The following is a 14448-nucleotide window of genomic DNA, read 5'->3' as shown; positions in this document are numbered from 1 at the left end:
AGTGGGAAAGCCCAGGGCACGTTAGGCTGTTATCGTTTTGCTTTCCCTGAGATGCTTTGAGTACTCCCATTCCCCTGTGAGGACTATTCGACAAGAACCTTGTGAGATCACGTGATACAGATTGGGAACTTTAACTTTCCAGCAGGGTCTACTCTTGGGTATATAAATGAAGGGAAATCGTAGAACGGCATAAAGTGTTGTGCATCTCTTCGCTGCGGTGGGGAAAAAAAAATGATAGTTGCGGGCTTTGCTCGTAGTCTTTTTGTTCCTGGGAGGCAGGGAATTTCGTCACTAAGGGCCCAGCAATCAAGTAAATTAGACGACAAAGACGAAAGTCAATCCGTGTCTCAATATTTTAAGTTATTTAATTATCCTTAACTTATTCCAACTAACAGAACGCTACTACGAAGCATTTAGGCTGAAACAAACGAACAAGGTGAACATTTTGTCAGTAGTTCCCGGAGGTCATCAGCAAGCAGCAAAAATCATTTTTGATGACAGCTCTTCTACCACTGTCAACTTTAAATATATCTGGGTAAGATGTCACTTTTGCTTTGAGACATGGAACGACCATAACGAATTATCTAAATTTCCTTGTTACGCCTTTCGTATTTCCCTAGCTAAGAGACAATTGCAAGTGTTCACAGTGCGTTGATAAATCTACCAAGCAAAAATTAATCGATACGCCATCGCTTGATGTTAACATACGACCCGACCGATTGAACGTCAACAAAGACGGCCAGTTAGTGGTCGAATGGATGGAAAAAGGACAGAGTCATTCGTCAATTTACGAACCAGAATGGTTAGATGAAAGTTCTCAATTTCAAACATCGAAAGCATCTATAACATTAACACTATTGGATTTTACAGGCTCCTGCGTCACAGTAGATGCTTTATAGAAGATAATTTTGCATCGCCAGTGGAGGATGAACAAGTAAGTGAACGACCTCCCTTGACCTTATGGGATAGAACGACCATATGGAAAAATTTGCCAGAAATATCTTACGAGGAGGTAATGGAATCGAATAGGGGTCTTGCCATGTGGCTAGATATGTTTCACCGATTTGGTACAGCCTTGCTACGTGGGGTCCCTACTACCAAGGTACACTAGCAACACCCGCAATTTAAACAAAAGCATTCTTATGCTAGGATAATGAATTACATTCGAATCCCTCCGCACAGGGTAAAATAATCGAAGTAGTTAAAAGATTCGCCTACGTTAAAGAAACATCTTACGGAGTTACTTTTGACGTGGTAGCTGAGCCCGATCCAGAGCACTTGGCGTACACAGGAACACATCTTCATCACCATACAGGTAGCGTTCAAGTTGATCACATGGTCTTAGGATTCCAGATTAAGTTATCGGAATTCACCATTGCAGACATGAACTATCGCGAAAAAAGCCCAGGAATGCAGCTCCTACACTGTTTGAAAGTAAGTGATACGATTAGCTTTGAGATGTCACATGGATTTAAAGTATGAAACAAATTTTTCAGTCTACTGACATAAAGGGCGGCGGCAGTGATCCTGGAGGGTTGTCATTCCTGGTGGACGGCTTCCGGGCAGCAAATTGGCTCAAAGAAAACGAACCAGCTGCCTTCCATATTTTGTCGGCAACTCCAGTTCGTTTCCAGATCAGCGTTAATGGCGTAAATATTCCTATTTTGCGCCAGTGAAATAAAAAATTGAAATGACGCCATCGTTTTCAGATGAAATTTTCGCAAACTTGGCCCATAATTTGCACCGACAACGAAGGCAAGGTGACAGAGATTCACTATAACAATCGCACTATGGGTCCGCTTCAGGCACCTACCCATCTGATTACTCCGTTTTACCACTCCTACCATGTGAGTAGCTTTGGTTTTGACCAAAAGTTCTGCGACTAAGTTGTCACAATATCTTGCAGCTCTTAACGGAGAAAATCCGCACGGAATCAATGCAATTCGCTTTCCATTTGGCACCTGGGGATTTGCTAGCTTTCAACAATCGAAGAGTTCTACACGGGCGGACGTCATTTGATGAGACTCGCGTATCACGTCACTTAGAGGGGTGTTATGTTGACATCGACGAAACTATGGCTATTTATGATTTTCTGCGTAACAAGGTTTAATATAAGGTAACTTTTTGAACAGGGGAAAAGAGCGGGACCACTGTTTAACATAAAATACTCAAGTGAATTAAATGAGCTACCATAACATTGATAATTCTTTAAAAATTTTAACTTAGCTATGTCACCGTATTCATATCGCCTTATTTATCTATCTGCCTGTTGGGAGTCACTGGAAGGCTATGAGATGTGTTTCATCGGTTTCACTTTGAGTTTTCCAGCAAGAGCGGCCTACGGGCAACAATAGATTTGAAAGTGTTATGACTAGACAAGGAAATTTATAAATGATATTACCGAAGCATTAATTTGATTCACGTGATATCGAATTCCTCCTTCAGCATCTACCAGCGCAATATGAGCACGTTCAGGATCGCCAGCTACTAAGATAGGCTTGGTGGGATCAGCCTATGCCAACATGGCGATATACAAACAAATTTTTGGTAAAATTGCTATGAAAAACTAACGCACTTTATTACCGGCTCCATATGACGAAGGTGGGACATCAGATCTGACATTCTTGTCTGAAAACCAGAAGCAAAGCATTCTGGGTCGACGGCAATGAAACATTGACCTAAATCAGCTTTACGCTTAGTGTCCATCCATCTTCTAATGTTAGGTCCATAAGTAGCCCCTAAACCGCGAGTAAAGAAATATATTTCGTCACAAACTGCTTGTGATCGATATTTGTACCTGCAGAGATTCCACAGAAGATTTCAACCAAAGTTGCCAATCCGTACCCCTTGTAACCAGACGTTTCCTCTGCTCCTCCTAGTGGCATTAGGCAACCTTTCATCGCCACATCTGCGCTCGTTGTAATCTTTCCATCTGTGTCGATAGCCCATCCCTCTGGGATCGGTAGGCCTTTTCTTCGTTGCAACTCGATCTAAGAACATTGGCTTTCGGTTATAATTATGGCCCCTTATCTCCGTTTTCAGATGTACAACCTTTCCAACAGCAACAGTACAAGTAGCCATATCGAGAACGAATTGGTCCCCATTGAGTGCTGGTGCCGCCAATGTAATAGGGTTGGTTCCAAGGGCTGCCTATTTGATAATACGCCAATAAGTTTAACCGACGTTAGTTTTGTAATTATTATTACCGTTTTTGCCCGTGTCGGAGCCACTAAAGGCGATGTGCTGGTAAAAGACAGTCCCTAGAAGAAATGAAGACAATGAATAAGAGGCCTGTCATGAATAAAATGTTGTTTACCAAGAGGCCTTGGTTTGCTGCCAATATACTATACCAGCCAGCTATACCATAGTGATTGGAATCTACCAGAAAAATTAATAAGTTTGAAGGTATTAAAACAGAGAAAAAAAAATAAAAAGCTTACTATTTGCAACTACCCATCCAACTCCATGCTTTTTTGCCTTTTCAATTGCCAAATTCATACAAAAATTTCCAACAACAGGACCAAGACTGTTTTGCCCGTTTACAAGGGCTGTTGAATATTTATCTTTCAAAATTGTTGGAACTGCATTCCCATCACATATTTTACTTTTGATGTCTTGGACATACATCTCTAGATAATTAGAGGGAATATGAGGAATGATTTTTCTTGATTATCTAAAAGAAAAATTTCCTCACCTAGACGATTCAACCCGTGAGAATAATGACCTCTGTAATCAGCTGCTACAAGAACATCAGCTAAAGCAGAAGCATGATCTTCTTTTACACCTACACTCACCATGCAATCTGTTGCATACCTTTTGACTTCAGCAACCGGAACCGGGCTACTCGTGTTCTCATCATGCGTTTTTGCCGCCCATAGTCCTTGGCTTGTAGAAACTTCACGACGTTGGTTCACATTATTTTTAATTATGCCTGTTGATGATGAAAAGAAATCTTAATGACACAAATGTCGTTTTGTTTACAGTGAAAATTACATTACATAGCTATTAAATCTCTAGCATTGGCTTATTAAAAGCAATCTTTTTCTGAATTAGCTGACGATGGAGTTGAGTCGCTCGCGGTTAAAAGAAGACTACTCTAATGCCATCTGTCACCGCACAATCGAACTCGTAGATCTTAAACTGCGTAAATAAACAGATGGGTGAGAGGGTGGACGATAACAAAAAGTAAACTATTGCTATTTTTAGCCCAGCTTTAACCCTTTACTGATTCTACACTAGCAAATGTATGCAATTTGAGTAATCAAGTAGACGACACCGGTGGACTAAAATTACTACTCCAAAAAAGGAATATGTAATACACAGACATGATAATATATCTAGAAATTACGTTGTATCGTTGAAATTGGTACTGTCTGTCGTTTGAGTACAAGTTTGTGAACGTGAGCCATGATGATGAATAACGAAAAGAAGGCAACTTTTTGAATAAACGGGATAAAAAGACCAGAGATCCAACTAGGTCGACGTTATCGAAAGAACTTTTCCTTAGCTACTCATTCTGATTACGATTGGTTGTTACTAAGATCATCGTCTGCTTACTAAGATTAGAGACCTCTAACGTTGATTCTATGAAGTCCGATTGATTTAATATACAAAGACGGTTCTTCATATGTAGAGGAGAATAAAGGAGACTCGAAGGAGAAATAAAGGACGAATCTTAATGAACAACAAACAAAACTAGCAAACCAGCTGGCGATTAAACATCTTGGAAAATAACCTTAGTCATACAAAACAAACAGAAAGTCATTATTCCGCGATGATATTGCATAGGTCACACGCCTCAAAATCTATTATGTAGCAAACCTAAGCCAGTCCGCATGCCAATTACTTTATGCACGCCTCCTACACGTTAACTCGTGTTTGTTTTAAAGGAATCTTGCCCATATGTGCCACGTCTTGCTGACGGCTGAAATCTGTGATGCATTCCTAGAATCAATAGACAAACCTGTGTTACAGGTTGTTACTCTCATTGTATGCTTGGGCAAGTCCAAACGTCTTGATCGTTGATAACTTCCGTTATGTTATCAACGATCCTCGTGATCATGACACAACCATACCTTAAGTCTTATTTATTCAGCTTCTCAATAAATGTCAGGATGTCAAGAATCCGTACGCATCTGCTCTTTAGTGTCTTATCAACGCAGGAAACTTAAACTAATGACCACAATTGCTCACAGTCTGGGAAAACCTAGGAAACAGATCGGGTATATAATAAGCTCATCTTGCATGCTAGGCAACAGTATAGGACTGAGAAAGGGCAGTTTTAAGCAAGGTCTTGTAATAATTCTTTTGCCGTGAACTATGGCTAGTTCCACATCATATCTTCTTGTAAGTAATCTTAAATACTTGATTGATGATAGCAAAAAATCAATTTCAGTTTCTGCTTGTGTGTGATTTTCGTTAAAAAACTACCGTTACCAGGTAGGATTTCTTGTCTTGGCCACAGGAGCTCATGCTCAGAATTGTCCCTCTTCGAGTCCAAGTGGAACTCGTTGCTATTGTTATCCGCAAAGCACAGGCTACAAAATTGATTGCGATGTTAACTATTATAAAACCAGTCCGGAACAAATGAGAAATGTAATCACGTACTACCAATCTTACGGCAACATTGCCACTCTTTACGTCTACGGAATCGGGCAATCGTTTTTCAATTACGTGGGAGATGATTTCTTAGCAGGCAGCCAAATATCAAACGTCATCTTCCAATGTTCCCATTCCTCATCCGTAAATAGCATGTTAGCATTCAGTGTTGGCGCTTTTACAGACAGCCAAGGAATATGCGGTTTAACAGGAGAAATTAATTTTAGTCAGTGCAACTTGCGTCAGTTCTATGCATCTGCATTTAAAAACTGCAATAGATTGGAAAAAGTGGCATTCATGTCCAGCCACGTCGAAGGCCTCATCGATTTCCCGACATTGGAAAGCTTGAGAAACTTGACCGTTTTCACGCCAATCTTCTGGACTGGTGCAACGCAAAGAGGCCTTTCCCGTCTCACGGTGGTTCCCGGTTCATCGTTTCCTCTTCTTAATTATGTTGATCTCACCGGAAACAGTCTAGAAGACGACTCGGTTCAATTTGTATCTCAGCTAAGAAATGCAGAGCAAATTTATTTGGAAGGCAACAATTTCTCCACTGTGCCCAATTTGACGGATTGTTTTAGTTTACGCCAGTTTTCCATCACCCTGAATTCCAGTTCGTCTAGTTCTATTCTTCTCCCCAAGCCGAGATCACAAACACGACCTCTCCTTGCATCTTTTTATTCCGACTCCAATGCTGTGAACGACGTAACTGCTTTTGATGGTATGGCCTCTTTCGTATCTACTAATTTGCTATACAAAAATAAGCTTTAATTTATTATTCGCATTATAGGGATGTTTGTCCAGGACGTTGTAAACCTTAAATTGAACATGACGATGTTTGCTGAGGAAGTTTTCCTAGACCCCCTTCTCCAGTCGAGTGGCCTCACCATTAACCTAAACCCAAGTATGAACTATTTCTAATTGTAAATATCCTATGGTAAACTAATGATGATGTGTGCCATTTTGCAATATGTATATAGATGCGCGCATTATGTGTGGATGTTCAATTGCATGGCTCATTCGTGATAACCCCTCTCTGCTCTCTCAAATACATAACGGAAATTGTGCTGATGGGCGACCTTTCGAAACATACCCTTTGGAAGACGTTTCTTGTTGTAAGACAATTAAGCTGTAATGAAGCCTATCTTCATAGATGCTTATTGATTTTTTAAAAACTGAATCATAGGTTCAACAGAGCCTTTGATGGCGCTGATTAGACGCCAACGAAAGGAGATAAGCGATCTAAAGGCTCTTCTTGTGACTAATTGAGATGTTGAGTCTGCAGCGGACCCTCTTGCCAATCAAGACTATTTAGCCCCGCAATCTTTAGTGAAGTATGTGAATGACATTAGAACATAAAGTCTTGTTTGGTCTCTACCCTCTGTGTATACATTTGCTGTGTATGTAATATAAATATACGGCGAGTACTTGTAGATTCGTTTAAATAAATTTGCCGTTCTGCTACTTGTAGCAACATATTCGTTAAACGGGGCTTCAACATTACGCAGTTTAGGTCCGATAAACTTTAGACGATAGTAGGAAAGAACATATGCCTTTGACATCGATCATTAAACTCACGAAAGCTGTGATTATTGCCTCCTTATCATGAAAGTGTAACGTCCCTACAAAGCATTTTGACCACAGTAGCTATTTTAAACACTCTGTTTTATTTGGGACTGATTGGAGATATCGAATATCTCCTAAATAAAATCTGCATGTATAATAGCTCACAACCTTCACGTTCTATCAGCAGTTTTAATTTCGATCAAGGCATCTTTTATTCCGAAGTCAATAACATTTCCATAACAGAAAGAATGACAAATTCCTTAGTTTTCCTTTTCGTAAGTAAAATTTGAATCCATTATAATATGCCTAAATTAAAAAAGGGCATTTTATCTTCTTCCCTGATGTTGTTCACCACAGGTAGGCTTTGCTACGTTAACGTCAATTGTAAACGCACAAAATCCGACGTGCCCCACTGGCGGTCCCGCCGCATATTGCAGTTGCTACGCCGAGAGCCCTGGATTCAGGATCGAATGTGATGGTGGTTATGCAGATCCCGAAGAAGTTAGACAGTATCTGATATTCCACCAATCGTACGGCCTCATTGTTTCTTTGACCGTAAAAAACATTATGCAGAGTACGTTTAATTACGTTCCAGACGATTTTCTAGTGGGAAATCAAGTTCCAAGCGTCTCTTTTAAATGCGGTCACGGATTCTCAGTCAATCAAGGCATTTTGGTGTTCAGCGTCCGCGCGTTCACCGACAGTTTCAACGAATGTGGCCTCACAGGTGATTTAACATTTTCAAACTGCAATCTCCGTCAGTTTGATGCGGCCGTTCTAAACAATTGCAACCGATTAAACAAACTCGCTTTCATGGACAGCCATGTTGAAAGTCTCATCGACATTCCCACACTGAGGAGCTTGACAAATTTCACGGTGTATTCGCCAAGACAATGGGCTGGTGCCAATCAGAGAGGTCTTTCACGAATGAGCTTAGCTCCAGGTGCATCTCTTCCGCTTCTTACCTATCTGGATCTCACTGGAAACAGCCTAGACGATGGCTCCATCAGCTTTGTGGCTGAAGAAACAATCATTGAGGAGATGCATTTAGAAGGAAACAACTTCGCCTTCGTCCCTAATTTGACTAGCGCTTTTAATTTGCATACGTTCTCCATCGCGCTGAACGTGAGCTCATCGACGCCCATCCTGCTTCCCAATCCGAGATCGCAGTCACGGTCTCTAAACGCCAGTTTCTATTCAAATTTTAAAATAAAAAACGAAGTTGCACTTCTAGATGGTACACAAATTTGATTGATTTCTTATAATGTAAAAAACAATAAGCTTCAACTAAAATTCACCTTTTAATGTAATAAAGGAATGTTTGGGCAAGACGCCATCAATCTCAAACTAAACATGACAGAGTTCAGAGAGGATGTATTCTTCGAACAACTCAGCCAATCATCTGGTCTCATCATCAACCTGAACTCAGGTAAGAAAGGCTTCTTCGTGTTAGTCGGTATACCTATATTGTTATTGATTTTTGTTTTATCATGGATCAATCAGCTGCAAGGATCTTGTGTAGCTGCTACATTTCATGGCTATTGCGCGATAATCGATCTCTACTCAATCAAGTCAAGAATGGATTTTGCACAGATGGACGTTCATTCGAGTCGATTCCATTGGAAGATTTCGCATGCTGTAATCTGATATGACTAAGCTTTCATTTACAGCAATCGTTACAAATTTTTTGCATTTTGAAGGTGGGTCGGGATCTTTGATGAAACGCATCGAGCGCCAGCAGAAAGAGATTGAAAACCTGAAAGCTACCGTAAATCAGCTATTACATTCCGAAGCACGTCATGATTTCTAGGTCTATATGTGTCGATTCAAAACGAAATATTTTTTGAATTCTTTTCCTGTAGTAACAGTTTCGTGTCATGGCATATTTTGTTGTAAGAAAAGCCCACCTTAATTCCTGTACAATAGTGATTTAATTATTTGCGATATCAGGGCTATGGTTCGAAATAAAAACAAGTTGTTGTGAGGCATCTAATGATTTATTAGTTTTTGGGACATATCCATAAATATATATCGTCATTGGTCAACATTTTTTATCGCAAGCTTTTACAGTTGATTGGTTGGAAAGACGACAATCCTTACATTGTTATGCAGAGCGTTTTTTTTGTTTACCAACGGCTTCTTTTTTTTAAACTAGCAACACAACGATACCTGCATTCACTCCACAAACATACAGAGCCTACAAATGCTGCTTTTATTGATTTTTCGTGCCCGTGTGTCCATGCATCTCTCCTTTTTTTATCAATGTAAAAAGTTATTTATTGATTGCGTTGTGTACGGACTGACGTTCCTGATATTGAACTAGTCAAAATGATTGAACTTGGCTCTGAATTATAGACAGTTCTGGCGTGTAGTCTAAGTTTGCTTACCGTGATTTCACGTTCAGTTTCTCTCGGCAAAATGGCCGTGTCCTTTGTTTATTTCTTCGTAAGTATATCGAGTTCGTATGAATCCCTTAGATTCAAGTCTGATGTTCGTCGTTTTAATGGCACAGGTTGTTTACTGCGCATTGGCAGTAGGAGCTCAAAGTCCTTCGTGTCCCGATACTAATCCCACCTCGTACTGTAGCTGCTATCCCGAAGGCTCTGGATTCTGGATTGAATGCGAAGGCGATTACGCCACTGCCGAGAAAATGAGCGAAGCCCTCACGTTCTATCAATCGTACGCGCTCATCGTCCGATTCGATATCATTCGAATTAAGCAAAACGTATTTAACTACGTACCGGACGATTTCCTGGTAGCCAATCAGATTTCGAGCGTTTCGTTCCAGTGCAACCATTATCACAACGTCAACGACGGTTTGCTAATGATCAGCGTTAACGCATTCAAAGACAGTTTCGGCGAATGCGGATTGACGGGCAATTTGACTTTCAGAGATTGTAATCTGCGTCAGTTCGATGCGGCTGTTTTGAATAATTGCCATCAGCTGAAACACCTGGCCTTCGTAGACAGTCACGTCGAGAGCCTCATCGACTTTCCCACGCTAAAGAATTTGCAGAATTTCACAGTTTATTCTCCCAGGCAATGGACAGCCGCTCCGCAAAGAGGTCTTTCACGAATGGCTTTAGCTCCAGGAGCTTCGCTTCCTCTGCTTTCCTATCTGGATCTTACTGGTAATAGCCTGGAAGATGATTCCGTCAAGTTCGTGTCCCAGGAAGCCAGTATGCAAGAGATGCATTTGGAAGGCAATCATTTCTTCTCCGTTCCCAATTTGACTAACTGCTTGAATTTGCATACCTTCTCGACGACCCTGGACATCAGCTCTTCCGTTTCCATTCAACTTCCTGATCCCAGGGAACAGCTGCAGCCTCTGGAAGCTTCTTTTTATTCCAGTTCCAATACGGTTCATGAAGTCACTTCTTTAAGAGGTCAGTGTGATGTGAATGAAAAGCTTTTTCTCTATTTAGCAAGTGAATTTACACTGCAAACTCATATGTTGAATGAAGGTATGTTCGGCTATGACGTCCTCAACCTGAAACTGGACATGACGAGGTTTGATGAGAGTGTCTTCCTTGGCCCACTTCTGTCGAGTAACCTCATCATTAATCTAAATTCTGGTGAGAGCAAAATAGCATTAAAATATAAACCACTAAAAAGATTTCGATTTTTCAATTAAAATGCCTCAACTTATTCAGATTCGAAGTTCTTATGCGGCTGCAATATCGCGTGGCTGGTACGTGATAATCGCCAGTTACTCAATCGCGTTCGCAACGGATTTTGCGCGGATGGAACCGCGTTTGAATCCATTCCGGAACAAGAATTATCAGGCTGTAACAACACGAACTTCCCGTTTTTTTTTTTTGCTCTGTAAACAATAACAAGTGCATTGCGCCTTTCTTCTAGGTTTAAAAGACTCACGCGTCCGCCATCGTATTGATCGTTCCCATAAAAACAATGGCAGTCCGGGAGTGATGGTGAGCTCCCGTTACGGTCGGAACGCTGGACGACAGTCATAGGTCGATTTGCGGATTGATGGATGATTCACATCAACCTCCATTTCGCTAACAATAAATCTATTTCAATACAATAACGTTACTACAATATAGGATCGTTGATTTTCAATCCCGAACGGCCTTTAATTGCATTGGCACCCGTCCTGTATTGTTAGCAATAAAAGACAGCCAGCCTAAATAACAAGAAAAATACTAAATGGATTATTTTGATTGAATGTATTTTAGTTTTGTACGTTCAGTTGTGATGAAGAGTGTCCTACCTTTCCCCTTCAAAATATTTGATGGGCACAGCAAAAGGGCACAGTTTAGCGCCTTCTCCTCTGAGCCCATTTCTTTGACGTTAACCTCCCCATGAAGTTAATGGATATTTATACAAAAGGTTGGGAATTCACCTTCAAAAAAAAAAATGGGAAAGGTAAAAAAAAAGGGGGGGCGTAGGACAGGTAGGAATTTATCGGACCCTCCCCTTTGAAACATTGGCATTTAGTAGAACTATATTTGCAAAATCGGAGGAAAGGAAACCTTGTTGAGTTTCACCGGTTGTTATCGCAGATGGCAAACTTTGCATTTCTCCTTTCTGTTAAGAAAACAGTTCGAGACGCGTCTTTTGCCTGTCCACAGTTCACTCGGTGAAGTCGGAAGTATGCACGCACTGCGTTACAAAACATTTCAAGTGAAAATGGGGAAAAGAAAGTGATACCTTGTTATCCGCGACATGTCGTTTCACCTTTTCTTTGACAGGTGTAGTTGAATCTAGTGGTCTGACTGCATAGCTAATCGGGGCAGATTTCCAAGGCAGCCATGATGAAGTAGATATCAGCATCTCTGTCCAACAGGTATAAGCTTAACAAACTGTTGTTTTATACTTTGAACCTTGCGTGAAGCAACGCTAGATTTCAATAAATGTCGTGTATTCACGATCACTTGGGTGGATGCTGAAATGATTTCCCAGTAACAATGTCAACAGTTCTCGTGACAATGACGAAATTTTGTTAGAACAAAGGTCTCTCACTGTCACTAACTCAAAGAAATCCATCTGGTTCACATCACTGTCCATATTTTATCTCTAAGTAATAAGAGCATTCAGAGTTACCGTATCGTTGCCATAGAAACATGTTCAGTACATGTATTTAAAAGCTCCACCTAATTAACTCATCTTCTTCATACTAGGACAAACCACTGTATCCGACTGAGGTCGTCTTCATCTCCCTCTTATCCTCCTGTCTTATAGACATCAGCAATGGCGAATCCATTTATTCTTCTTGTAAGTTGAACTCGTATTTTTTTACTACATTAAATTTTACGCACACACAGTAAGAAAAACTAAATCATTTTTCTTTTTGAAACAGACGGTGTTTGTCGTGTTTGCTCAATTGACCAATGCACAGAAGGCTTCCTGCCCTAGTGGATCTTCTATATGCTATTGTCAAGTTGTTAACTCTGGAATTGCTCTTAACTGCGACGCTTACTATAGCAGTGCTGAAACCATACGAGCAAAGCTGGAATTCTACAAACCCTATGGTCCTATCTCGTTCCTCCAAGTAAACGGGATCGGAGATTACTTCAATTACATACCGGACGATTTCCTCGCGGGAAATCAAATCCCGGAAGTTAAATTTACTTGCAGCCACGGACACTCAACTACCGGAAACATGCTAATGCTCAGCTCGAGGGCATTCACTGACAGCGCGGACGTGTGCGGTTTAACAGGCAATGTCACCTTCGCAGACTGTAATATGCGCGAATTCGATGCAACTGGTTTAACGAACTGCGATCAGTTGAGGAAATTAGCCTTTATGGACAGCCACGTCGATAAAATTAGAAACGTACCCACTCTCGACAGTTTGACCAATTTCACGGTGTATTCTCCAAGTTCGTGGAACTACGCAAGTCAAAAAGGACTCTCGCAGATCACCTTAGCTCCAGGAGCCTCGCTCGCTAATGTGACTTACTTGGACCTTACGGGCAACAGTCTACGAGACGATTCGATTGAATTCGTCCCTCAGCTGCGTTTCCTCCAAGAATTGCGTTTGGAAGGCAATAATTTTACATCGGTAGTTGATTTGACGCACGCCGTTGATTTGCATACCGTGTCGATGACGCTGAATTCAAGTGCGACCAACATTTCCATTTCGCTGCCGAATCCGAGATCGCAATCACGACCTCTATTTGCAAAATTCTATTCCGCCAGTTCGTCCATGGTCTACGACGTGGCTCTTTTAGAAGGTACGTAACGAAACGCAGGATTCGTAGATTGAATCGACTAACAGTTTGTCTTGTTTTCGCAACAGGATTTTTTATTTATGACACCATCACTTTCTACTTTAAGATGGACAAGTTCCAAGAAGATGTTTTCCTTAGCCCGTTGCAGTCGAACGGTCTCACCATTAACTTGAACTCAAGTAATTAAAGAAGAAAAACGTTTGTAGAACGAATCGAAGAAATAACATTAAACTTGTTTTGGGATAATGTTGAATTCTTTCAGACTCAAGGATCACATGTGGCTGCGAGATTTCGTGGCTAATTCGCGATAATCGCCCTCTTCTGGGCCGTGTTAACAATGGCATTTGCATGGATGGACGTTCTTTCGCCGATATTCCATTGGAGGAAGTGTCTTGCTGTAAGGCGGACAGCGTCCAGCGCAATTTCAATATAACGATGTGTTCACTTCAACTAACCTTTTTTTTTTTTTTTTTGCACACGCTCTACTTGTTTCAGGCTCAACCGACTCGCTCCTACGGCAGATCAGTTTCTTGAGAAAAGAAAACGATGACCTAAAGGTCAATCAAAATGCCAGATGCAGTCGAGAGGAAGCTCACCCTGCGCAGCTGTATGGGCATTCGGCGGAAGTGTCAATAGTCTGAGCCTTTTCATTCCGGCGCCAATACCAAGAGATTCCATTACTATTTTTTGTTGTTGAAAGAATCATACACAGTTCTACTACCATACAATATAAAATAGCCTAGAGCACAAAAATATTTTTTTTCTATGAATTCGGTATGTTTTTTTTCCGTTTTCCCCCGAAAACCATTATAAGGCGGGGCCGTTTTGGTGTCCTATTCTTTAAAGGAACAAATTTCTAGGTGGGTCAAATATCTCCCCCCTCTGTGTGTACAGATCGCCGAAAGAACGGTGAAAGTTTCTCTTTCAGAGGGCATTCCTATTTCGAAGCTACCTGAAATCTCATAGTCAACAAACAATAGCGACGTACCAGCTCCATGTAGTACTTGTGTATACGCTGTTGTTTGTTTCCTATTTTTTTCGTCAACTGCCGTAGAAGAATGGGCATCAATTCTAAATAGGCGATCTGTAC

The 14448-nt window shown here is 40.9% G+C and overlaps 6 protein-coding genes across 7 annotated transcripts; 5 read left to right on the top strand and 1 right to left on the bottom strand.

Moving 5' to 3' along the window:
• The first annotated feature begins 75 nt into the window (after positions 1–75).
• On the top strand, positions 76–2197 carry LOC132088231 (gamma-butyrobetaine dioxygenase-like). The gene is made up of 9 exons (XM_059496582.1): positions 76–310; positions 396–535; positions 621–802; positions 871–1102; positions 1183–1315; positions 1382–1434; positions 1497–1649; positions 1710–1847; positions 1907–2197. The coding sequence occupies exons 1-9, from the start codon at positions 232–234 to the stop codon at positions 2108–2110; spliced, it is 1314 nt and encodes a 437-aa protein (XP_059352565.1). The 5' UTR covers positions 76–231; the 3' UTR covers positions 2111–2197.
• On the bottom strand, positions 2137–4527 carry LOC130703792 (uncharacterized oxidoreductase YjmC-like). Of its 2 annotated transcripts, none has more exons than XM_057525246.2 (10): positions 4349–4527; positions 3695–3931; positions 3441–3629; positions 3317–3378; positions 3207–3260; positions 3052–3150; positions 2798–2990; positions 2584–2738; positions 2402–2512; positions 2137–2338 (listed from the first exon to the last, which is right to left on the bottom strand). In XM_057525246.2, the coding sequence occupies exons 1-10, from the start codon at positions 4407–4409 to the stop codon at positions 2288–2290; spliced, it is 1212 nt and encodes a 403-aa protein (XP_057381229.1). In that variant the 5' UTR covers positions 4410–4527; the 3' UTR covers positions 2137–2287. The 2 variants fall into 2 exon arrangements, with proteins under 2 accessions (XP_057381229.1, XP_057381230.1); XM_057525247.1 differs by lacking the exon at positions 4349–4527 and adding an exon at positions 3999–4017.
• Positions 4528–5193: 666 nt separating this feature from the next.
• LOC130703791 (uncharacterized) lies at positions 5194–7031 on the top strand. The gene is made up of 5 exons (XM_057525245.2): positions 5194–5346; positions 5440–6319; positions 6389–6502; positions 6579–6713; positions 6785–7031. The coding sequence occupies exons 1-5, from the start codon at positions 5320–5322 to the stop codon at positions 6865–6867; spliced, it is 1239 nt and encodes a 412-aa protein (XP_057381228.1). The 5' UTR covers positions 5194–5319; the 3' UTR covers positions 6868–7031.
• Positions 7032–7313: 282 nt separating this feature from the next.
• On the top strand, positions 7314–8974 carry LOC130704153 (uncharacterized). The gene is made up of 5 exons (XM_057525626.2): positions 7314–7439; positions 7522–8401; positions 8480–8593; positions 8668–8802; positions 8865–8974. Exons 1-5 carry the CDS (start codon positions 7314–7316, stop codon positions 8972–8974), a joined length of 1365 nt encoding a protein of 454 aa, XP_057381609.2.
• A 485-nt stretch (positions 8975–9459) lies between these two features.
• LOC130703790 (uncharacterized) lies at positions 9460–11292 on the top strand. The gene is made up of 5 exons (XM_057525244.2): positions 9460–9609; positions 9677–10550; positions 10629–10739; positions 10818–10952; positions 11026–11292. The coding sequence occupies exons 1-5, from the start codon at positions 9583–9585 to the stop codon at positions 11136–11138; spliced, it is 1260 nt and encodes a 419-aa protein (XP_057381227.1). The 5' UTR covers positions 9460–9582; the 3' UTR covers positions 11139–11292.
• Positions 11293–12303: 1011 nt separating this feature from the next.
• Positions 12304–14071, top strand: LOC130703789 (uncharacterized). The gene is made up of 5 exons (XM_057525243.2): positions 12304–12399; positions 12485–13361; positions 13427–13537; positions 13621–13755; positions 13854–14071. Exons 1-5 carry the CDS (start codon positions 12376–12378, stop codon positions 13997–13999), a joined length of 1293 nt encoding a protein of 430 aa, XP_057381226.1. The 5' UTR covers positions 12304–12375; the 3' UTR covers positions 14000–14071.
• Positions 14072–14448: the final 377 nt, after the last annotated feature.

Source organism: Daphnia carinata, chromosome 8, assembly GCF_022539665.2.
Source record: "Daphnia carinata strain CSIRO-1 chromosome 8, CSIRO_AGI_Dcar_HiC_V3, whole genome shotgun sequence".
In the NCBI taxonomy this organism is placed as follows: Eukaryota; Metazoa; Arthropoda; class Branchiopoda; order Diplostraca; family Daphniidae; genus Daphnia; species Daphnia carinata.
Note: the sequence above shows the minus strand (reverse complement) of the source record. Positions and strands in the feature narration are given on the sequence as shown.